This window comes from Anopheles cruzii, chromosome 2, assembly GCF_943734635.1.
Source record: "Anopheles cruzii chromosome 2, idAnoCruzAS_RS32_06, whole genome shotgun sequence".
NCBI lineage: Eukaryota > Metazoa > Arthropoda > Insecta > Diptera > Culicidae > Anopheles > Anopheles cruzii.
In genome coordinates this window covers 37,379,306-37,403,373 of record NC_069144.1, presented here as the reverse complement: position 1 = coordinate 37,403,373, position 24,068 = coordinate 37,379,306, and the positions used below count along the sequence as shown (strand labels likewise).

The 24,068-nt window shown below is 48.1% G+C and overlaps 1 protein-coding gene across 1 annotated transcript in view; it reads right to left on the bottom strand.

The window, feature by feature from the left end:
* The window catches only part of LOC128267433 (DNA-binding protein D-ETS-3-like), a 31,613-nt gene extending 12,281 nt beyond the window's left edge, over window positions 1–19,332 (bottom strand). The window contains exons 1-3 of the mRNA XM_053004265.1: window positions 19,251–19,332; window positions 17,620–17,670; window positions 7,063–7,110 (exon numbers count right to left, since the gene is read on the bottom strand). Coding sequence (XP_052860225.1) covers window positions 7,063–7,110; window positions 17,620–17,670; window positions 19,251–19,332 — 181 coding nt within the window. The remainder of the gene's footprint in view (window positions 1–7,062; window positions 7,111–17,619; window positions 17,671–19,250) is intronic.
* Between the last annotated feature and the right edge of the window lie 4,736 nt (window positions 19,333–24,068).

Sequence of the window (24,068 nt, the reverse complement as noted above, 5' to 3'; positions counted from 1 at the left end):
TTTCTAGCCCCGTGCCGTGCCATTTTCGCTGTCTGGAAGCCGGGCCGGCGGCCGGTACAAATATTAATAAACACCAGCACCACCAACTACACGATTTTTTCGCCTCGTTGCGTGGTGAAAAGCAAACTGGAAAATGGCTGGAAAAAGAAAGCGAGTAACCATTTGGTTGGGCCGCTGAAATCGCTGGTCACCGTTGGATGTTGGGGTGAACACGTCAGGGTTTTTTTTTGGAAATAAAATTACAAAGCAGCCCGTGGCCGTCGCAGGACTAAGGCATTGGTTCGGGAAATCATCAGAAAATCATTCTCCGGATGCGATGCTTTCGTTGGCCAACCGCTTCGTGGCTTATTATTCATCGCTTGGGCAGCGTAGGGGTAGGGGTTTTGTGTGAAAAAAGGACACTCGACACACACCCGGCCAGCTCCACATTTCCACGAATGCACTTCCTTCCACGAGCGCGCCCCGAAGGCGAAACACCGAATGGCAAACGGTTTCCGGTTTTTGTTTTTTCCACCCCGGGCTGAGCGGGCTCGTTGGGTTGGCTTTGCCGGCTAATTAGTTCCTTAATGCTTGTCGCACGAAAAGTGCTAATTAGTGTTCGCGCGCCACCGCCACGGGGGCGCAAAAGGAGCGCGCGTCAAGCAACGTATCCTTGGGGCCCCCCACGCGAAACAGATGAGGGAAGAGACCAGTCCGGACTGGTGGCCGGATTCTGGCCCATGGAATGGCGTCTCGTTTGTGGGAGAGGTTTTCCTTTCATTTGTCCCATTTCACCATCCTTGGGCGGTTTGGGATTAGGATTGTGCCTTGATAGCTGGCATCAGCAGCATTAGACAATCTTTTTAATAAGCCCAGTCTTCTTTCAGGCTGATGAGACATTACTGAGTTTAAAATTTTAAATTTAATAATTTTATCAAAACTATCTCGCTCTGCTTCTCAACTGCATAGTTTTCAACGAAAACGTGGCGGAAAACTTAACAGTTGAATCGAAAAATGTAAAACCCACAAATTCTCCGACGACGCCTGCTTTAATTGTTGTTATGGTTAACGGTTGACGGTTATTCAAAAAGGATCTCCCGATGCACAACGTGAGAAATGTCATTCGACGTGTACTTTAAATAGAGGTTTTAAGAATAGTTTGCGTTTTAAGAATAATTATTTGAAAGCAAATCAAGATATTCAAAGAGAATATGTTGCCTTTAAATTAAACGGCCAATTTAAATTTTCAAGGAAAACACACATTTACTGTATTTAAATTAAAAACTCTACCCTGTTCAAAGTATGTGCCATTGCTGTGAATTAGACTATGAACATTAATTTCTATGAATTAGGCTGTGAATTTGTGGGTACCATGACAAAGAATTGTGCCTCTTGTAAGACTAACCGTACTGCAGGTTATTTTGCAACATTTTCGAAATAATTGAAGAGCAGATCGATAAGGGCGTGACCCATCGATGCAAAAAGGTGATATTTGGGAAGAGCCAAGTCTGTGGGGGGTATGCAAAAAGAATTCCCGAGTGATGGTCACTTTGAAAACACTGTGAGGGGCCAAGAGTAGGCTCACCGTAAGCTTCGTCGAACATTTGATACGATTCTGCAACAGTTTTCTTAAAAACGGAAGCAGAAACCCAATGATGCCCGCATTTCGTACTTGTCAAACAAAAAAGTCGACATGTTAAAAGCCCCTCAAGCGTAAGTTGCTGACTAAACACTTGTTTCGTTTTAAGTTGCAATTCTTTAACAGATACAAGGTAATGTTGGCAAAAAAGCATAATGAGAAGGGGTAGATTGTTCCACCATTGGAGCCACCAATTGGCGCCTAAAGGTATGCAACAGTAATCACAAACAGATCCTGTGTGCTCCTGTTAAAACTGGAACTTTTGCACACATCCTTTCCAAACTTGTTTGGCAACGCAACTGAATCCATTCAGTAAACACCCGAAAACTGTAGCTACTGTCCGCCCCAGCGCACCAATTTAGAAGGAAACACAAACCATTACCGTTTTTGGCCGCCGCCGACCCACTTCAAGTGGGTCCCAGATCCGCATCCTGACTTTGGGACTTTCGGGAAGCGGGTTTTTAACTTTTTAACCCCACTCTTTTATTTACGGGCCGTGCAAGCCACCGCACACACGCACCTTGCACCCCACAGTAAGTGACCCGATGACATGGCTATAACCTTAACGTCGATGAATATTTCATGAGCAGTGCGTACGTGTGTCCTGTGTTGCAACCTCCGTAGCGCCATTGCCGGTCTGGGGTCGAGGGTCTGGCCTGTGGCTCGGTGATCGCTCGGTGCCGATACTGCTTGCCGGCGTTCCGGTTCGATGCGTTACCGAAACCGTACCTGGCCTGAGCCGTGGCCGCGCCGACGGAAACGACACGTTACGCAGTCACAGGGTGTCGTGTCCTAGAATTTTTTTCGATCCGTGGCTGAGCAGGGGCATACGAGTGACTCCGGTGGAGCGAACGAAAGCCACGATCCGTGATTCAGGATCTTGGGTTGGCCGTGCCATTTGCAGTGTAAATATTCCGCTGCTCTAGAGTGTGCTGCTCCCACCGGGCACGCTGCCGCCGATTGCTGTTTTATTGAGCCTCTCAGACACAACCGGGCACCCTTCTGGGTTTTTTTATTGTAATGCCACGGCCCTGCCACGGACCGGCCCGGTGGCCCTACGCCCTTAGGGTTGCGTTGTCGGTCGGATTGGAAGGGTGTTAAAAAATCTCAATCAAACAATTTACAACGAGCCACGGTCCGGCCCGTGCCATTAGCGTAGTGTGTGGGGTGCTCCCTGCGAATGCTTGGACTTAATTTTTGCATGATTCACGGTGGGGTTCGATTGTTTTTAGAAAACACATATTAATAAGCGAGGAGGGGAGCTAAAAAGTGGCCCTTTTGGGTGCGCTCAGCGTGACCGAGGAGGGCTGGTACGACCTCGAACACCTTGGCCCGGCCCGAATCGGAGCAACATAATCAACCAACACACCCGGCACGTCCTGGTCCCGGTCCAGGGAAAATCCGATGGGGAATGCAGCGGCCACAGCGAGCGGCGTGTGTGCCCCGTGCCCCGTGACGACGTTTTGACACGTGTTGGTTACAATATAGTTTTGATTGCGGACCGAAACCGAACGCACAGTGCTCCGGCCCGAGGCGGGGAGTGTAATAATGGTCGGGTGTGCCGGCCGCCGGTGGGAGCATAATTTGCTTACCAAAAGGCTAAACGCCAACAAGCCGGCACGGGCCTGCTGGTTGGTTGGTGAAAATTTGTAACAAATGCGCTTCGGGCCGTCCGGGCGGGGGTTTTTCTTTGCCGAAGGATACCGCGTCTTTTGGCTACGCCACCAGCAAGCAGTTAGCGGGTCCATTAGCGGGTTACCGGGAGAACGAGAGTAGATGGCGCTTTGTGAGGCGATTGGTTCGAAATTGTCCGTGGCACGATGATTAGGCGATTGATTGATGCGCTGGCGCGCGCGGAAGAACGGCCCGAGCGTGTGCAGGACTCCGAAGTTTCGGAGCTGAAGGTGGTCCGTGTTGTACGGGGCCCGAAGGCGAGGTTTTTAGGTGAAAAAGTGGATAGCAATCAATACATTAAAGAGAAAAGATTTTTCGGAATTACGCTAGACGAGTAGCAAGCTCTCATCGGAGCATGTTTGATACTCTGTTCTTGGTTTCATTTCGCACTGGAACCAGAAAGTGAATTTTTTAGCCAATTATTCCTTCTTTCCAGTTTAATGTTCAATTTTAGTCAAAAATGAAGGTAACAAACTGTGTTTGTTTTGTTTTCACATTAAATATGCTAGCCCGCATTGTGAAGTCCCAATTATTTAAACTTAACAACAAACATTAATATTCATTTGGAACTTACAGCCGTACTTGGCTTTTTCAGGTCCAAATATAAGGTTGGGGAAAAAGTAATCCATTATTTTTGGGTGAAATTCAAAACATTATTTAAGATACTTCCGATGGTCCGATTTGCGTCAAATATGCACAGTTTTGTTGGAAAATTGGTTGCCTTTTGAAAATACCTTCATAATGCCCATCTTGTAGCAGGTTTATTGGCGAAAAACTCGAGCAATCCATTTTCACAACCCTTTTTTGATCTCAGTTTTTCATCACTCAGGAAATTTTGTAATGCGTGAAAAAGGTGTCAATCGCTTAGTGCAAGATCAGAACTATACGGTGACGCATTAAAACATCCCAAACAAAATCTCGGACTTTCTGGTGAATCACTAAAGACGTGCGTGACATTTAGTTTTCCTAATGGAACACAAAACCTCTTCCGTTGGCCGATTCTGGTCGTTTCTGGGCAATTGCTAGCTTTGAACGGTGCAGTTATTGACAGTAGAGGTCTGAAATTTAGTGTTTGGCTCCACGGGAGCAACTCATAATAAACGATTCCTTTCGAGTCGCACCATATACCCAGTAGAATCTCCCTGGCCGTGAGTCCTGGTTTTACCACCGGTTAAGATGCTTCACCACGCTTAGACCATGATTATTTTCACACAGTATTGTCGTATGCATCCCATTTCTCATCCCCAGTACTCAACCGTTGAAGAAATGGTTCGTTTTCATTCCGTTTAACCAAAACTTCGCCGATGGAAATTTGAGCCATCATGTTTTTTGGTGTAAATAGGGTGGCACCCAAACATCGAGCTTCTTTCTAAATCCAGCTTTATGCAAGTGGCTTAAAACTGTTTGATTGTTAATCTTCAGCTTCTGACCGATGCTCTGACTACCAACATGCCGATCAACTTTGATTATTTCTGTAATTTTATCGACATTTTCGTTGACGTATCTGCTCAGGCTTTAACATAAAATAAAACTGAATAGGGTCAACAAAGCCAAAATTTAACGTAGCTAGCTGTTAGAGCATCGACACCATAAACACCATGCAAAATTTCAGCGGCCTAGCTTAAAATTTCGCCTTTATCGGACAAAAATTGTAAAATATACCCAATTTTTTCTTTGGTGACTTCCATTGTTTACACCCTATAACTCACAAACGAATGGAACAAACAATAAACAGTGAAAGCATCTTTTTAAGTGTGAAGTATCAGATTTAAAACAAGCCTAAATTTAAAACTGTACGATCGATACTTAACGGGATATCGATCACTTAAGTCATCTACCGAGAAAATAATGGATTACTTTTTCCCCAGCCTGATATGTTGACCAAATTAGGTAACACAAATCTGGTAACTAATGCGTTGATTGATCGGTGTTGCAACGAAACTAATACTAATACTAGTACTAATTACTAATGCAAACATAAAACAGCCAAAAACGAAGGTCCACATCCAATTACTTTTGCCATACAAAGTAATCTCAAAGCGACTTTTCTACTAGGAGCTTTCCTCACAACATGCTTAAGCGATAGACATTTTCAAGCCCGAAAGGACTTATTGAAAGGTTTTCATAAAAATGGTTGAATAAGATAAGATTGCGAATTAGTTAAGGTTTCCATTTTGCAGTTAATGCGCTTTGCGAGCGAGTTAAGTTCTCTAACACTCCGAAAGTGAAATTTAACTTTGAATTAGCTTAACGTTGCTTCCTAATATCTGTTTTAGGCATCTGTTTCAGGCATCTGTTTCAAGCTGGGTACCAAATTTTGACTTTCATGAGAGTCAGTCACCATTAGGAGTTTGTTTTCCTGTATTGCGTATCTCATTGCATCTAGGCATTTGCAGTTCAATTATTTTCGCCTAAAAATAAAATTTTATCCTTTCAAATGTAGCCTGTTATTAAGAATATTCAAGAAACATTGGTTTTCGGTTTCTATATGCAATTCTGTTCAATCCACGGTCACACCCTTTCTACACGAATAAACTTAACTTCCTTAAGGCCTCCGAACTGTTTTTCCTCTTCTTCGGGTGTTAATGCTGATTTGGGACCGATTTTTGGATTACCGAAATGCCTTATCAAAAACAAAAAAAGTCCTTCCAAGGGGCTAGAACACATTCATCGTTACGCACGCTTACGGGTTTCGTTTGGTCGCCCCGTGAGCAATTGGGCATGGGTCGGAACATTAATTATGCTTAACCCCGCACTGACCGCTACGCTACTCTCGCGCCCACGGTAGCTTAATTCCCGCTGTCCGGCGTTGAAAGCGCCCGAAAAACGCCGTGTTCCTGTTCGACCTGACAAATTGATGACTTTTCGAGTTTTTGGGGATGTCAAATAATTTGCTTTCGTCCCGCGGGGCACGGGACCCAAGAAGAGAGGGAAGTAAAAAGCACGGCTTTCGTGCACGAACTTGACGGAAATCGGTTCGTGAGGTTTTGCGCGTGTTCCGGTGGGTTCGGGGCAGCAAAAGGTGACAACAAATGCCACCGAAACCGAGCGTTATGAATAATCCATCGGACCCCGGGGTCGGTGTAAGGGCCAGCGGTCGAATTCTTCAAGACCGAAGCCTAACCTCAACCACCCGCGGCACCCGTGGGGCACCCGGTTCTCGGTAATGTGTTTCTCTAACCCATAAAGGAAGTAGTAATTAATCAACAACAACATCGTTTCTTCGGGCATTTCCGTGAGAGTTTTCACTGGCGCTACGCTTGTGTTGGTAGTCCCGCGTCTTGGGGCACCACTTTCGAATGACTTTCCCCAGTTGCGCCAGGACCGAGCACCACCCCAACACAATCGCCCCCGAAGAACGCAGACCGGAAGACGGACGTGTCGTTCTGCCGGGGAAAAGTGTGGAAAATTCCCGACCCAACACCGCTCGGGAATGCAACGACGGGCTGCAACCTAACTATGTGAGCCTGTGTGTGTGTGTGCGAAGACGGAAAGGTCACCATTATAATGGGCCAACTGGCCGATGCAAAATTATCGATTTTCCCCGTCAACTCGCGGCCACCCGACTGAGGCTTTCTCCGACGTCGACGTCGACGTCTCCGAGCATGAACACCACGAAGGTACCGCGCCGGCCGCGGAACGCAATTGGTAGAAGAGGCGAGGACTTTCCTCGTCCCGAAGCCCAAAGGTGGCTACGCTTTAGCTGCCGGCCCTCGGACCGTTGTTAGGCTGGCCAGAAAATGGAAACGGAAAACGAAGGAAAAACTTACCGGAGCTCGCTAATCTACTGCTCGTCGGACCGAACATCTGATATGGATCTGTGGAAGTAAAGGAGAGAGCAAAGTGGAAAGTACCATTACATGGTGTAGTTAATTATGCTGGAAAATTAATCAAAATCACCGATAGCTGGGTTTTTGGCGGGGACAAAATGGAGATTACGGATCGGTTCGTTCGGTGTTTGGCGGTTCCCGAGTGCGCCCCAAGGTTTCGACCGTTTGAAAGGGGCGAAATAATGTTTTTCAAACTTTTTCAAAGAGTGAGGTAAGAGTGAATATTATTTTATTTTATATTTATTATCGTACAGCGATGGAATTGTTATTTTAGGAAGGTTCAAAAGCAAAGGAAATTTATGAACGAATGTTGAAAGTGTATAAGGACTGAAACGATAAAACTTGAGTCTATCACCATGATCCTGTCCAGGAATCCATCCAGAAGGTGTTAGCTTTTTTGGTTTTTGGGTTGGGAAAGGATTTTGTTTGTGGATTACTTGCAAACTGGTAAAAAATTAAACTCTGAATATTATTGTAGCCTTTTAGTCAAGTTGAAAGAAGAAATTCTCGAAAAAAGACCCGGTTTGGAGAAGAAAAAACATCTTGTTTTATCAGGACAAGGCGCCGTGTCATGAGAGTAATTTGACAATGGCAAAAATCCATTAATTAAAGTTCGAATCGTTGGAGCGTCCACCGTATTCACCAGATTTGACCTTTAGCGGTTTCCATCTGTTTCCAGACCTAAAAAGCTTCTTCAGCAACAGCACCGTGATTATTTATTTATTTTTATTATGATAGAGACACATTTTATATCTTCATGGTCGGTGGCTAACGCATAAGTCCATATGAATTTCGTCTGAATTCTTGGTCCAGCAACGTAGTCTTCATTCTCAGACATAAAAGACACAAAACATGTTTCCAATACGCAACGAAGACGTTCCTTGTGAGTCAAACGCTCCATCTTCTGAATTGACGGACCGTAAACCGAATCGGGTTGTATTGGTTCCTGGCACCAGATGATGCCTCATCAGTATTAATTTAAGGAGGCCCTCATATTTTTAATGCTGACTACAACTCGAGCCCTCAATGCAAACCAGCATCCACTAATTGCCACCACTGCAAAGTATCACACAATTAAATGTAGGATTGTGTACAAAAAAAATCCAGATTGATTGACGTGATTCCATTTCTGTTCGCAGTGTTCTCCGGCCAGTGTGCTCCCCGACTGTCGAGTGGCCCGAGGTGGCCCCCGCTAAATGGGCATTCTGCGCAACATTGGGCCTGCCTTTTTTCTTCAATAATGGAAATGTTGTTAATGGCAGCAGAAATTAAATATCCTGCCTGCGTGTTCCGGTCACCGGCGCACCACCGACTCACCTCACAGCGCTACATAATTTATGCTGCGGGAAGCATTATGAAATGGTTCTTTTAATTGCAAAAATGCAGCAAAATGGCGTTGAGCTCCAAAGAGAGCAACAACGGCACAAAAAAAAACGGTAAATAATAACGTCAAACAGTAACACACACACACACACACAGGTACATGATGAGCACGGGGCGACACAAATAGTGACACACGGCCCGCAAAATCACGCCGCACCGGGCACACGGGAACAATTTTCTATCCGAGAGCCAACTCCGGGGGGGGCTCTTGGTTTGGTCATAAGCAAAGCCAAAAAAATGGGGAAAAATACCCAAGAAGCCTGAAACCCGGCCGTAACACGTGAACGTGAAGTGACACAACCTGTACACGTACCGTGCAGCGACCATCACAAAATATGTGCACCAAGCACACATCGAAGAACAATGGAACTGGCCGCCTACCACACACCCCCAGGGGGCCGTGGGGCCACCCTGTTGCTGTCGGGGAATGGTTCTGCATTCGGAATTGTATAAAATATTATATGCGACAGGGGGAGGCCGCAATAATGGAGGCGCCCATTTTAACATTCCGGGCGGCGACAGTTTTGCAAAATGCAGCTCCCGGCCAGCGGGGTGTGGCACCGGGAAAAATGGGTTGGAAAATTGCCCGGCGGCGGGGCGGCTGACAAAATGGAACCGAATTGAAAAAGAAAAAAAAGTATATGTGCATGGCTTCGGAAGGCTTCCCAATGTGTGTCCCAGTGTCATCCCGAGCGCATCACTATCACCCGGGAGGCTTGCAACACGTGTGACCATCCCCCCCCGGGGGGGGCGGCGGGAGGTGTGAGGCCGGGGGAAAAGACAAAGAAAGCCAACATTTTCATAATGCTCCCGGGGCGGGTGGAATTTTATGTTTCCTTGCCGGCAGGATGCAAGCTCGCATCCTACGCCTGCAGGGTGGACAGCGCTGTAATTCTGTTGAATAGTTCCCGTGTAGGATGCACACACACACGTGTGTGTGTGTGTGCCCATTTTAATGGTGCCCGAGACTGTAAATTTAAAATATTATTATCAACCACTTCGCCGGCACTCGAAACTTTTGCGCTCAAACTGCGCCCGGGCGCACCTTTACTCGCGTCGTAATACCAGGGTCCGCGTTGCCCAGGGTGCGAAAAGGGAATCATAATGTGAAAAATGTCCACACGAACCACCGTCGTGCCACACCATTAACATGCGAGAAAGGGGAACGACATGCAAAAAAAGTGCACGGAGCGAGTACAGCTCGCGGCTTGCTTTGCAAATTAATTCGGTCCACGTGGCCCACGGAACGAACAATGGATAATGTTGCACAACACCGAGAGAGAGCATCCATTGTTCCGCATGTGTGTGTGTGTGTGTGTGCAATTTTGTGCCACTGAAGAGGCCATCTCCTTCCCGAAGCTCACTCTACAGGACCCACGGAAGCAAGGGTCTTAATGGTTTACGAAAAAAACCAAATCAAACTCCAAATACTGTTAAATAATGGCCTACTCTGTTGGCAACATCTTAGGGTTTTGCGGACCTAACCTATAAAATTTTCCCGATTCTGGTGTCGGGTGCGCCGGTGGACGTAATTTGAACTTCCGACTTCCGAGTCGTCCTAAGGTGCCAACAATCGATATGGCCCCTAACCGATAGCTTGGAATCGGAAAACCGTAGACAAACAGAGCGCAGCCCCAGGAAAAGGTAAACACATCCGAACACAGTCGGGCCGAGCACGGCTTCGGGCCTCGAGGGAAATAAAACCGGAGTCCGCGTTGTCCGCAACATTTAAAGGGTGACCAAGTTGCGACCTGACGAATGACTTCTCCGGCCGGACCTAAAACGCACCGAAGACGTTATTGGGATTATTGGGAACCGTACCGTGTCAAACGGCCCAGTGGCGAGGAAGCCGAGGCGAGGCCACTGGTCAGGCCACTGGACTGTTTACCGTTCGAATCTATCGGCCAAAACTCTGATTGATTGGAATGTCTAGCGTTGCGTCTAGCCTTTTGGGACCGTAAAGGATGCCGTTCCGTTTGCCATACACACGGCCAAAGGAGGACGCTGTCTCACAAACACCATGTCCCTGGCCCGCCGACTACAACGAGTCGGCGGCGGCGGCGGCCAGCACACCGGCGGGGTGATTATTATTCCCGGTTTTGCTTTTTCATTTTTTAGCTAAATCCGGCCAAGTCACGCCATTTCCGGTCGGGTCCGGATGGGGAAACCACGCGATTGTTCGGATAGTTAAATGAGTGGAACATTCTTCTTCTCGCCCGGGTGTTTCGCCCTTCGTTTACTGCTTTTGCCCCCCCCGGTCCGTGTGTGCTTCCTGTATTTCCTGCGAGTTCCTTCCGCGTTCGGTCCGCCGACCGGCTGGTCAACCGTTTACCGGTACCCGGGCGCGATTTCTAGTTGCTTTTCCTGCCACGGCCAGAGGCACGGCGGCACCAGGGAGCCCGTGAGCTTCAAGGGTTAGGGCAAAGGAATCGGTTATTATTAAATATTTTCTCAACTTTTCTTCCTTCTTCCTTCCGTTAGTCGTTAGACCCATTCCGCCCACAGGGGGGAGCCAAGTGGCGACCCCCGCGGGTTTGTGTGTGTGTGCATTGTTATTTTACCCCCGGAGCCCCCGGAGGTCACCCGGTGACTTTATTCTCGCATATTCCACGATGGCCGCCATGGCCGTGGAATGGAAAAGGCACCCCGGTATCGAACAGGCGCGTGTACCGAATAGCCAGTAATATAGACATTTCCACGATCGTAAAATTAAATTACATCGTCTTCCGTGCGCACGAAACATTGACATTTTCCGTCGCCGTCAAGCGTGTTTACACTCGGTCGGGTTCACTTCTTCGCTCAACGTCAACAATGGGGCCCCGGGCCTGCTAATTGTGTCACTTTCGGGGAGCAGCAGCGCAAAAGCGTAAGCAGCATCTGGAAAGTGCATAATTTAATCATTAATCTCTTGACCGCACTCGCTGTGACCACCGGGGCACTTCCTTCAAGACATTAAAAGTGTCCCGGCCTCGCCCAGTGTGGCGCTGAAAAATGCGTCCGGATTTCTGGTTCCGGGTGAGATACGAAACGCGAGCCAGTCCTTCCAGCGCGCTGCAGCAGCAAGCCGACCGGACCCGGAATGGGAGCATAATTATTTAATCATATTTAATGAGTGAACAGTGCTCACAGGCCACACTTGGCCCTCGTGGGTGCAGTGTCGCATAATTTGCATACTTTGCCTCCGGTGAAGGTGGATTTATGTGCTCTCGGAAAAAAGTTGCTCGCAGTTGCCAGGACGATGTCAACCGAAACCCAAGGCTTTGGTAGAGAAGAAAATTTATTAGGCTCATCGTCGTCCGTCACCATTCACCGTTTGTGTTCCGTTCCATTATGTGCCGTTAATGATATCGTATACTTGCAGTGAGAAAAAAGTCAACATTTAATTGTTTTCCACCCGAAACGATGATTTTTTTGCGACACAAAACTCGGCCAAAAAACAAAGTTTAACCCTTCTGAACGGAATCCCTCGAATGCATTGTTGTGAGGCAAATTATTTTTATTGCCGAACCGCACAAAATCGTCCCGCTGGATGCGTGCAAAATCGATCCCGCCATTTGTCACGACGAGCCAGAAATTAGATACAATTTTCCCCAGTGTCCTTCGGGACGCTCGGGTGCGTAGGCCGACCGAAGTTTTATGATGTTTTATTGCAGGTTTCGGCGCAGGATTTTGCTGCTGCCTGTGCCAATCAACACGCGTTCGTTGATAAAAACCGGGCGCCAACCTAACGATCGTTCTATTGTTTCGCATTCATTCAATCGCTACGCCGTCCTTTATTTTGAAATCATAATAACACACACCCAACACAAACGTGCGTCAGTCAGCATCGATACATTTGTTGCGCACGGATTTCCTTCGCCCGCGAGGATCACTTGACGGAAATGGTTGCCGCTTCAAGTGGGCTCCTGTGCGCGCCAAATAAAACGTGAATTTCTGCGGGGCTCGCCCGGCGAGTGGTTGAGCGGTTTGGGGCGTCGATGTTGAGAGAAAGAAAAAAACCTTGGCCAAGTGGCTCATGAAATGCATACGAATAATATACATTCAATTAGCAGACCGCAAAGAGAGAGAGAGAGAGCGGACGAACGAAAACCTTTCGAATGAGCCTCCAATTCGGTTCGGGATACGAGTGCGGATTGTCGGCGCCCTTAGCGTAGAGGGCCATCGAGAGAAGGTTGCAATTGTTGCTTGATGTGCGCGAGATTTACATTTAGGGTGGCCCACAAGGAACCGCTTCTGGTGCTGACACACCATTAAGCAGGAGCGCCAGGGACATTCGGAAGGATGTGTTCCAGAAATATTGTGACAGCAGCCCGAGTGGCCAACTTTGGCGAGCGGCTCGAGAGGCATTTTAAAGTCCCCTGGAAAGGAACCGCGAAGTGCATTTTCCGGACAATGTTGCGTAACAGTTTGTTGTGATGAATACTATTCGAACTTGGTTTCGATCTTTAAAAAATGTTTCAAATTCCAAACTAAGCCAAGTTCTTCACACAATCCGAGCAGTGTTTGGCGCTTTAACATCAATCAGGACAGATGTTGGAATAAAGCGCCAAGGTTTGCTTTATCGAACAAACAGATTATTACTTTCCAATAGCTGTTTGGGAATCAAATTGGGAATTGCTCAGTTTGTCGGTGCCGTTCTTACACGATTTAAAATTTTGCACCCAAAAATGGCACAGTTTCCCCCCGAAAAAGATTGTCGAATCTATTTGGACTTTCAATTAGCATCTGCACCGTTCGATTCGGTGCTCCTTCAGTGTGGCATCAGTGTCCTTTTCATGCGGCCCATTCTGAATGCTTAGGACGCGTGTTTATTTTGCCTGTAGCGCCACACAAACAAGTATTTGGTCAATACTAAAAAAGGACACCCCATTTGATCCGTTTTTCTCGATTTCTGCTGAATTCCACCCAAAAAGAGAACACGGGGTTCGAAAATCGGCCGACTTCGTTTATTGATCCTGCGTCCAAAGGCGTGTGAAAGAAGGCGCGGTTCCGTGACGCCCGACCTCCCCCCGACGGTCGGGGCAAAACAAATCTCCCATCGCAAGGCGTTGACCGAACGGATCGAAAACATGCGGCGTGTTTGCATAGATTTTGTTTGCCACACACAGTATATTTGGGTGTATTTTCTCGTGTTTTTTTTTCTATTGGTGTCGTCGTCGGAAAAGGGAACGGAACGGGGGCCACACATGAACGGAAACATAACCTAACGAACCGAACCGACCAGAAGTCGGAACAGCCCGCCCGGATTGCGTTTCCGTGGGGCGGGTGGGATTCTTTTGCTTTTTGATGTTCGTTCACCCAGAAACACACGCTCCCGAGTGGGCCAGCACTGTTTTATGGTACAAATTCGGGCAAATTTACAAATATTGTCACCGTTGCTCCGAACGCATTCTGATTGCAGTCTGAATGCGTGGCGCACAGGACGTCGAAAGATGTGGTCTTTGTGTTACCGAACGGGTAACACATGGACAGAGTACAATCGAATTCGGTCGCCCTGGAGACTAGAGATGGCACCAAAAGTCTTTCAGATATCGACGGAAATTAGTTGCTCGATTTGCGAAAGATGGCCTTAAAAATGTATTTCTTCACCAAAATACCGCTCATCGGAGTGTATTCGCATACAATATCGCCCTGAAACTGTCTCGAGTGTCGAGAAGCACTCAGAACACTGCCGCGTCTTGAGGTGAAACCCCGAAAATATAGATTTTGGGGCCAATACTCTTGAAGTTACCACCCATGCTCGGGGCGACTCCGAGAACCGAACCCGAACTGGCCACCGTCCAAAGCAAACAGGATCAACTTTCGGACTGCACCGCAGTTTGGCGCGGACGGGATTCTTTTGCCTGACACGCTTTTGTGGCCCATCGATTTCCCAGGCCGGTTTTCGGAAGCAAACAACCGTGTGGCCGTGAGCAAACAGAGCCACCGATAATGAAGTGGGAAAGTTCGCAAACAGACATCGAACATAATTAAAAGCGGTGCCGAATTAGACGACGATCATCAGGGCGCTTGACCGCGGCGTTGATGACGACGATGATGAAGGCAATGTGTTGTGTTCAACCCTCGACGAAAGTAGGAGTCTCGTCTCGGGTGGCGATGTGTTGTTTGTGAAGGCCATAAGTCAATGTGTGCCTGGCCCCTGTCAGTCAGCCGGTCAGTAATGGCGAAGACGGGAAGATTTCATTGTCTTTGGCAACGAAACAACACCTTCCTGCTGATGGACGGAATTAGTCAAGGGAGAAGCATTAAACAGAAGATGTGGGCATTTAGCTGGTGTCTCAAGTGCCTCTGTCTTCCAGGTGGCCCACTTCCTGCGTGTGCATTGGAGCACATGAGACGGTGAGCTGTGTTTAATTCCGAGATTGTTCTATTTTTTAAATAAAATTTCGTAAAATGAAGCACATGAAACAACATCTTCTTCAATACACACACTATACACGTGTTATCCGCTCCGACGGCCACTGGAACTGACGGCTGGTTCCATAATGCGGTCGGGACCAATCCACCGGCGGGACGTGTTATGATCTGGATCAAACTCGCACGAGCGGAAGAAAAACACGCTTCTTTACGCAATCCGGATCCGCCAAAAACCGTCCCTGCCATCCCCGTACACGACCGGCTGGTCCTCCGGGGCAAGGATAATGTTTTTCTTTGACACGCACCGGGACCAGGGCTGCCAAAAGGCCATCGCCCACGGCCACTCTCGTCTCAACCCCCGGGGCAGCAGAAAGCTGAGGGCTTGGCGCCTTTATTGTTTACAATCAGTGCGAATCGGGCGAAACCACGTTTTGATCATCGTTTAAATTGAATTTTCCTACACCAAGATCCCGCGACCGGGAAGGATGGAGCAGCAGCAGCAGGGTGATAAGTTGCCCCGGGGCGCATCTCATCACCGGGCGCGGGCACCCGCTGGCGGGCAGAATTGCTGTTTGTGTCGAAAGTTTAATTTTAATGCCACACTGGAGATGTACGCCACGGGGTGTAATTTGTAACACCATCGTCGTCGACATCGTCATCCCAGCACCGTGATGGCGTCGTGATTTTTGGTGCTCGAGGCGATCCCGGGGTACCGTTTGAACTCAGCCAACGAACCGTAAAGTTCTTCGTTAGGGTTAGGAAGGGTGTTCAGGTTTCGGGGTTTCTTGTTGTTGTGGAATAAGATTATGACCAGCTTATGATCCTCCAATCGATTAGCAATGAGCTGGTGATTTAGTATGGTACGATGGTGGTATGCAGAACCATCCTCGAGTTTCTGGTGTTGACGTAAAGGCCCGTTTACACGTAACGATATATCTGAACGATGCCTTGTATCAGATTAAACATAACGATATATCGTAGCCAAGGTGGAGCGTCTACACGCCACGATGCATCGTTTCGATTTGCAATGACAGCCATGGAAGTAACACTGTATTGGTCTGTCTTGCCATTGTGCGTTTCGGTTAAAAATAAAAAATAGAACGTGCCAAGAGTCCTTATCAGTCCCAGTGGTCGAGGAAATGGCTTTTAAAGCGAAGCCATTATTCTCACGTTAAACTTTTGCTTTAAAAACATTCAAAACAACATGCCAAAACACCATCAACACAGGCACACATGTATATCCACCGTCAGCACACGCACACATGTATGGAGATTGGATCCATTGGACCGAAACTGATGCTCGGCGCATTCAATTTTTTTGATCTGCAAATCTGGTCGTATACAAGCAAATTGATACTTTTCTGCTGTCTACACGTAACGATATATCGTTACGATTGGTTTCATACAAGGCATCGTTCAGATATATCGTTACGTGTAAACGGGCCTTAAGAGTCCTAAGCATGCGATGGATAGCGACTACTGCGATGTCCTAAATAGTTGGCTAGCAAAGCAAACGAAGGAGCAACGAAGGAGTCCACATCAAAGGAGTCCTGTTCCAAAGGAAAACCTGGTTGTTTCACCCGGGACTATGTCCACTGCATTTACTTTCATAATTGTCTTTGTTTAGTACCATGCTTCTTTGAAAAAGAAGACTCAGAATACTCCTAAAGGTATTCAATATCCTTCCAAAAATATAATATTAATTCTCCTTCGCTATTCTCTTCTATAATTGACATTTAATTGAAGTACAGTATTCGTAACCATAAAGTGTTGTTGAACGAAAACATTACACAATTGGAATGTTTTGCGCTTTGCATTAGTTAAAGTGGCCCCAAATTATTTGATAAATAAGGAAAACCATAAAAACTCGCCATCGAAATCAAACCGCTCCCAATAGACGGAGAGATCCCCGACGAACCTTCTACTATCAGCCTTCCACCCAACTGCTCGAAAAATGTTCCCAAAGGACTCTCAAGAAAGAGTGGCGCTTTCGTTAACGCCTCCGATCGTCGGGTGTCAGAAAGGAAAGTTTTCCCCACTCACTCACTTCGCAGGACTTCACTCACTGCCGGCGGCGGCTACACAGGACCGAAAATAATTTAACCATGACAAAGTGGCGAAGCGAAGCTGCAAGTCGATGGCGAAGTTGTGGGTCTGTGTGCGAGTGTGCTGCTGGAGGCTGCTGCAAATGGCTTTGAACTCGGCGGCCCCCGACGCCCGTCCGTGACATAAGATGCGGCGCATCGAAGCGTGACATTTGTTTTTTGGTATTAGTTTAGTTTTGATTGTACATTAGCGCGGGCGGGTGCCGATTTGCGGTGGCCACGGTGACTTTTTCGGGCACATTCGGGTCCACCCGGCCCCGGGCCCCGGATCCGGGGCGCCCGGAGCGTTGCGAGCGTGGGCCAAGTAATATCAAAGGATCAGGATCTGGGGCCGCTCGGCCAGGCTTAGGAGCGCCGAAGAGATAATGAAATTTTCGCATGAGCGACTTCGCCGGCACTTGCGGGCACAATTTCGCTGCCAGCCCCCGCCGCATGAGTGCCGGTGTCAGCCGTCCCAAGTTTGTTGGGGCCCCGGGGCGGGGCGGGTGCCCCAAAAGTTGGCCAACGCAAGGAAAATGGCGGTGACAAATGCAGACCCCCGTTCGGGGAGCTCGGGGTGTTCATTCGGCACATCCGCTCGGCGGGAAAGGGACGCTACTGGAGGGGGGCTAAGGGGCGGACTACTGGGCGCGGATGTCACTGGCTGGCTTACCTTGACTCTGCGATGAACTGTGGGAGCCCCATGACGACTTGTACGAGGAGTCTGTGGAAGAAGGAAAAATAATGTGCGGAAAATTATGTAAGTAACAGGGACATTCCAAGTAATTGCAATTAATTTAATTTCACAGAACGATACTGGACAAGAAGAGAGGAAATTCAATGTTATAACCGTTCATTTAAATCATTGTTTTTTAAATATACAGTTATGATTATGATTATTTATTAGGTCTAGGTGTTAATTCGTGCGGTTTTTATTCAATATTTATAACCTAATTACAACAACATAACGTATAACTAACTTATTGAAAGTATTGCCCGTCGTTAGCGACGACTTTCTCCCATCTTTCGGGTAATTCCTCGATTCCGTGTCGATAGAAATTCTTATCCTTATCAGCAATCCACTCAAAGACCCATTTTTCTATACTTTCATAAGAGAAGAACCGCTGTGCTGCCAAATCGTTACTCATGTAACGGAACAAATACTAGTCAGAAAGAGCAACATCTGGTGAATAGCGCGGGGGGGTTAATAGTTCCCATCCGACATTTTCGAGATAGGTTTTGACCGGTTTTGCGATGTGGGATCGAGTTTTGCCTTTCGAAAAATCAGCTTATCATGTCTTTTATCCCATTTCCGTCGTTTCATGGCCAAAGCTTTACTTCAAATGGATTAATTGTGGTTTATGGGATTGTCCTTCAACAATTTAATAAGGTTTTAAAAGCTCAAAGTATACCACACCTTTCATATCCCACCATATGCACAGCATAACCTTTGCGCAAGGAATATTTTGCTTTAGTTGCGGTGGCCCTGGTTCACCAAGCTGCATGCAGGGTTTTTTGCGTTTAGGATTCTTGTAATAACTCCCCTTTTCATAACCAGTGACGATTCGGCACAAGAACCCCTTTTGCTGCCGTGCAAGCAGTAATGAAAAAGTACTCCCCGCAAAACTACTCTACAAGGAACAAAACTTGACATGTTCAAATGCTTATAAAAGGTGTTGTTTGCACTTTAGCAAAAAAACATATACTGCGTTAGATGCGTAATGACAGTAGCTGTCAAACACATATTTGATTTCAAAAATATTCGTTATACTTAGTGAGCAGTGCCATGTATTGTAAAACCGCACGAATTAACACCTAGACCTAATATAAATATCGGACTTTCACAGACACTTTCACATATCTCATAGAGAATTAGAAGTTATTAAGTATTAAGCTTAAGAGCTTCTATTTCAAAGTTTTGTTAAATACAAAGTTCTCTATACACAATTTATTTAATGCTATCAGATATTAGAAGAGGATTTAGACTTGATTTAATGACATTCCGAAAATTAATTCCTTTCAAAAATAGGTAACGAAACATAAATGGATTTTTTAACGTTATGGTTATTCCAAATGTTCCATATGAATGGAAAGAATTGGACTAAAAATTGATAATATTTCTCTAAATAAATTTGTCGGCTACATGACTTGAAAGGGGGTAAATTATTATGTAGAAAATTTGATAGAAATAGCCTACAGTTACAAACGAATCGGAAAGCTTCATTCAAACAGAGGTGGAAAAAGTTTGCTCGATACGTTAGATGGTTTTGGTTGGTTGGTTGGTTGATTTATCATTATAATTACCAGCAAATAACATTGAAATGTTACCGAATGATCCACCGGAGGACCGATTCAGATAATCGGGCGAGCTTTTGATATCGATCATAATTTTGCAACCGTCGTCAACGCTGCCCTCCCTCGGTTTGCCAGTTTTCAGGCGAATCTTGGCCGCGGTATCCCGCCCGTCGCCTCCTCCCGCGGCTTCCGCACCTGCGCTACCGACACCGAGACCACCGCCGGGGCCACAAGGACCAACACCGAAGCTGCCCGCCACAATAGCGGCCACTTTTGCGGCTACTTCTTCACTCTGTCTTCACTACTGCTTCGCACACACCTTTACACACTGCGGCACCGAAGTTGTCACGACGTTATAGTTTCACTTTCAGGAGGTTTTCACCGATTTTTTTGTGTGGCTAAAATCAATTCTTCAATTCTTCGTCTTGGTCATGGGCAGAATAAATGGGAAAAGGGAGCATATTAGTAGATAGTTCGACATTACCAAGCAGATGTGTGTGCCCTTTCCGACGGCTCCAGGAGCCCTTTACGCTTTACGGATTTGAACACCGTGACGGACACCCGTCGGCCCGGAACCAGTGAATGGGTGAATGCAATTTAAACATTGACCCTTCAATTCACCTCACTGCAGCGGGTCTTATGACCCGAACCAGCGCTGAATTGCCTTTATCGACACTGGACATACGTTACAGCCTGGAGCTCCCATTTACATGTCGAATCCGAGTTCATGTTGGGTAACGTAAAAGAAATCCATTTTTTAGCCCTTCGCAACGAGAATTCAATTTCAAATCTTCAATCAGCAATTGGAATTTGAAACACTCCACACATGGACCATATCGAACGCGAGACTCGAGGGACCACAAAAAACTCCGAAACAACTTTCTAACGCAACGCTCGCATCCAATAACCTCACGGCAACGGCCACGCCGTAGGCTCAAAGCTAACCGCTGCGCTCGGAACACGGAAACATCGATCCCTCGAGCCCCGGTTTGGAGTGGCCAGCCAGCCAGGCCAGTAGCCAGAAACGCCAGGAAGCACGAAACGGAACTCACCGGTTACCGTTACCGGACACCTCCGTTTCCTGGCCAGGTTCCAACCCAGGGCTTCCCGGGCTAACCCCCGGGGTTGATGTCTAGTTCGCTGGACACACGGCTTGCAAAAAAGGGACCCCATGTGCGCAGGTTTTGCGTGCCTCGTGGGGCCAAAAAAAAAAGCAGCCACACCAACACATTGACCGAGCCCTCGACACACACACACACCGCAGGGTGGGGAGCCCATTTTTCGCCACTTCGGTTCGGTTGGGCTTTTTTAACTGCAAACTTCAAAGCCCGAACGGCCCCCGGCCCGGAATATACTTGTACTTGTCCGTCCGACATCCGGTCGCAGATCCGCCGGAGATCCGGTGTGTGTGTGTCGGGTGGTGTCCGCCCGCCCAGAGGTCCTCCTGACCGGTTCTGTGGTCAGCAGCAGTATTTGCATAAAACCAGTTGAGCTTCGAGTCGCGGGGTCGCCTTTTTTGGGATGCATTGCATAAACGGCCAAACCGCGGACATTGTCCACGGTCCGCTACAATGGTCTCGATAGTGTTTTGGAAACTCCACCACGCAACACCAACTGGGGATCCTTCGCGACGGTTCACGATACCCTTTTTCTATTGTTCTTCATTCGGCACTTTCGAACATTTTGTTTTACTGTGCACCTTAATTGTTCTAGTTTTTTTTCTATTTACACAAAATACACACACACACACAGACAGCGGGACACTAGTTACAAACAGTTCATGGGATGGCCCCCCGAAAGCGGATGTTGTTATTGCGCAGCGCGCGCGCCTTTCCAGCACCAACGCGAAAAAAGGAAAAGGTGAAAAAACGGGAAACTCTCTACCACAGCGGAAAATCCGGCCAGCACAGTGTGTCCGAAGCGCGCGCCTGCCTGCCTGTCTGCTTGCGTATGGTCCTAGCGCGTGGTGACAACTAAGTGCGCTTTCCTGGCCGGGCCGTGCGCGAACGCCGTGGCCGCTGCCGCCGCCGACGAGAGCGAGAGAGCGGCGATAAAACACCGAAATCCGCTTATCCGCTTGCACCTCGAGTTCTTCCGGTTTTTCCCGCACCTTCCCGCACCCGGATCGGCCGGCCCCCTTTCGCTAAATCCTGGCCCTTTCCGACCCGGGGTCCCTCCGTGTGCGAAGTGCAACAAATCCCGGCCCGACCCGACCCGGGATCCGCCGCTGGTTGGTCGGTTGTTCCGGCCCTGTGTGCGTGTGTGTGTGTGCGTGCATTTTCCAACCACCCACCGGGGAGAGAGGGTGTGTGCCAGAGCGAAACGGCAACACGACGGTGGCGGTGGGGTGTCCTTCGGTCCCGGTGCGGTGCGCGAATCCGGAAGGGAATCAAAACGTCACCCGCGCTTCCTATTTCACTTTTCGCTTTTCCGGGCCCCTTTCCCCCCCCTTCAGGGGTCCTCCGCCGGATCCGGGTCGGACCGGGATTTTTTGTGTCTCGCGCGGAACCAGCACCACTCGAAAAATAGTTTTCCCGGCCTGCGAGAACCTGCTGCAACGGGTGGCCTCGGTGGAGTGGCTAATCCGCACTCGTAAACACACTCGTCCTTTGACACCCCGATACACACACTCTCGCCAGTTGCTGTGTGTGCGCGCGCGCGCGAGTCGGAAAAGGAAAGCGATCCCGGAGGCGGAGCTATAAATTTTCCCTAGCAACCACCAATCGGAGCATTCGGGGCCCACGTCCTGTGTGTGTGAGCGAACCGACCGACCAACCGATGATGGTGTGTGTGCGTTGGGCGCTGCAAAAGGATCCGCCGTTCGGAACGCCACCGACCGACCGCTGGTTGTGTGTTGATGAATTGTTGCGGAAAAGAGACGGATCCTGGAACCACTTCCTTTTTCCTTCCGCCACTCCACCGGTCGTCCTTGCCACCACCGGAGCGGTGTGTTAAGGATATTTGTCATTACACACTACGTTCGGTTTTGGGGGGTTTATCGCCGCCTCGGTCGGTTCGGACTGGTGAGTTTCACTTTTCCGCCCGGACCACCCGACGGGGAGGGCCCAAGCGGGTGGGCGGGCGACCGGTCCGCGATGGCTCCTTGTTTTCGGGGCTGACGCGAAATGCGCAACAGAGTGTCACACGGCACCCGGACCCGGATTTGCATCTGTGTGCGCCGCGCCCGGCTGGATGAATGAATGGAATGATTGCTTTCCTTCCCGCCCCGCCGTGGCCGTTTGGTGGGGAAAGGAGTGGCGGTAGGCGCCACCCGGTGCCACGCTTTGCGGACATACGTAATATCCTTTTCGGAGGTTTTCGATTTCAGGACGCGGCGAAAACAGGGTGGCATGAAAAGAAAAAAACAAGCACGAAACACGAAGGATCGGTGCCGTTCCGAAAACTCTCCGCAACCGGAGACAGATAACAACCGGCAGCAGGATGTGCCCGTGCCAAGTTGCAGGTTAACGGTAAAGGCCACTACAACCTCGCATGTGTGTGTGTGACTGGGTTGGAGAGCAACAGAAAGAGAGAGAAAGAGCACCGGAGGACCGGGTTCCGGATAGTGTTCCGGTGAGCATCGGAATGACCTCCTGTTTCCGGTTCCTTCCTGCCGCCGGTGGTGGCCACGCAATGCGATCTGGCTCCGGCGGAGCGCTTTTGGGCGCTACCGAAACCAATTTAAATATATAAAAAAAAAACGAATATACGTGTAGGAAGCGTGGCCGGAGGCAACCTGTTAGAGGGTCCCACCGACCCCCATTGGTGGCCCCCCATCAAGGAAGATATCGAGCACGATCGTTCCTAATTTGTGACGCGAAACCGAATCCTTGGCTTGGTTCGAGTTGTTTCGGGCTCGGTCCCCCGTTCGCTCGCTTCGAAGGCTTGAAATTACTTAAGAATAGTGCACCGGGCCAGACCGGTGACAATTCGGCCATTTTTGGGTGCCCAGGAAAACGGAAAGTGTGGTTTTCCGAGTTCCGGTGGATGCTTTCCGATCAAACCGGGGAAGAGACCGCGGGTGGCGTACCGTGTTCGACCGTCGGGAAAACTGGCAACCTGCCGTCCAAGTTAGCCGTCGGCAAACCGGGAAAGTATACCGAAATGGACGGAAATTGTTTTTAATCTTAACTAGGGAAGCGCTTTCGACGTGGAATAAAAAATTACTCAGCTTCTCGGCTATTTAAAAACATAAAAAAACCCATAGTTTAAATTTTTTTTTGTTTTTTCGTATTGCATAATTTTAGGCGATTTCTAATGCTCTAGATGAAATTTGATCTAAATCGATTAGTGCTCTTACCGTTGCGCCTAGATGTATGCAAACCGCACTGCAAATGTACATTCTTTTGTTTTGGCATTTTAACATAATTTACGACGTCAAATATCAGTTTGACTTGACGAAGAATAACGGAAACCTTTTATAGTGTCTCTTTTTGTGATTGAATTTATTGGACTTTACTATACACAAATTTGTTGATTTATCATAACTTTGTTAAGCATTTTGTATCATGCTGTGCTATCTCAAGTATCTTGTAACTTTTTACTGTCATCCTCATACTGCAGATTACGATTTGGCCGACTTCAAGGAGTCGTTCGAATGAAGGGTTCCGCTCATTATTCATACAGCGCATTAACACTTACAAATCGCTTTAAATACTTTCGATTAAATTCGAATTTTACACGCTTATCAAGCTCAATGCCTTAAGAACCGTCTCGGAAGGACACGGTTCTCAGATAAACATCATAACAACTACAAAACAAAGGCCAGGCGACCCAACTCCGGTTTCTGTCGACCACCACGGCGGTCGCCACTGGAAAGAAACCGTA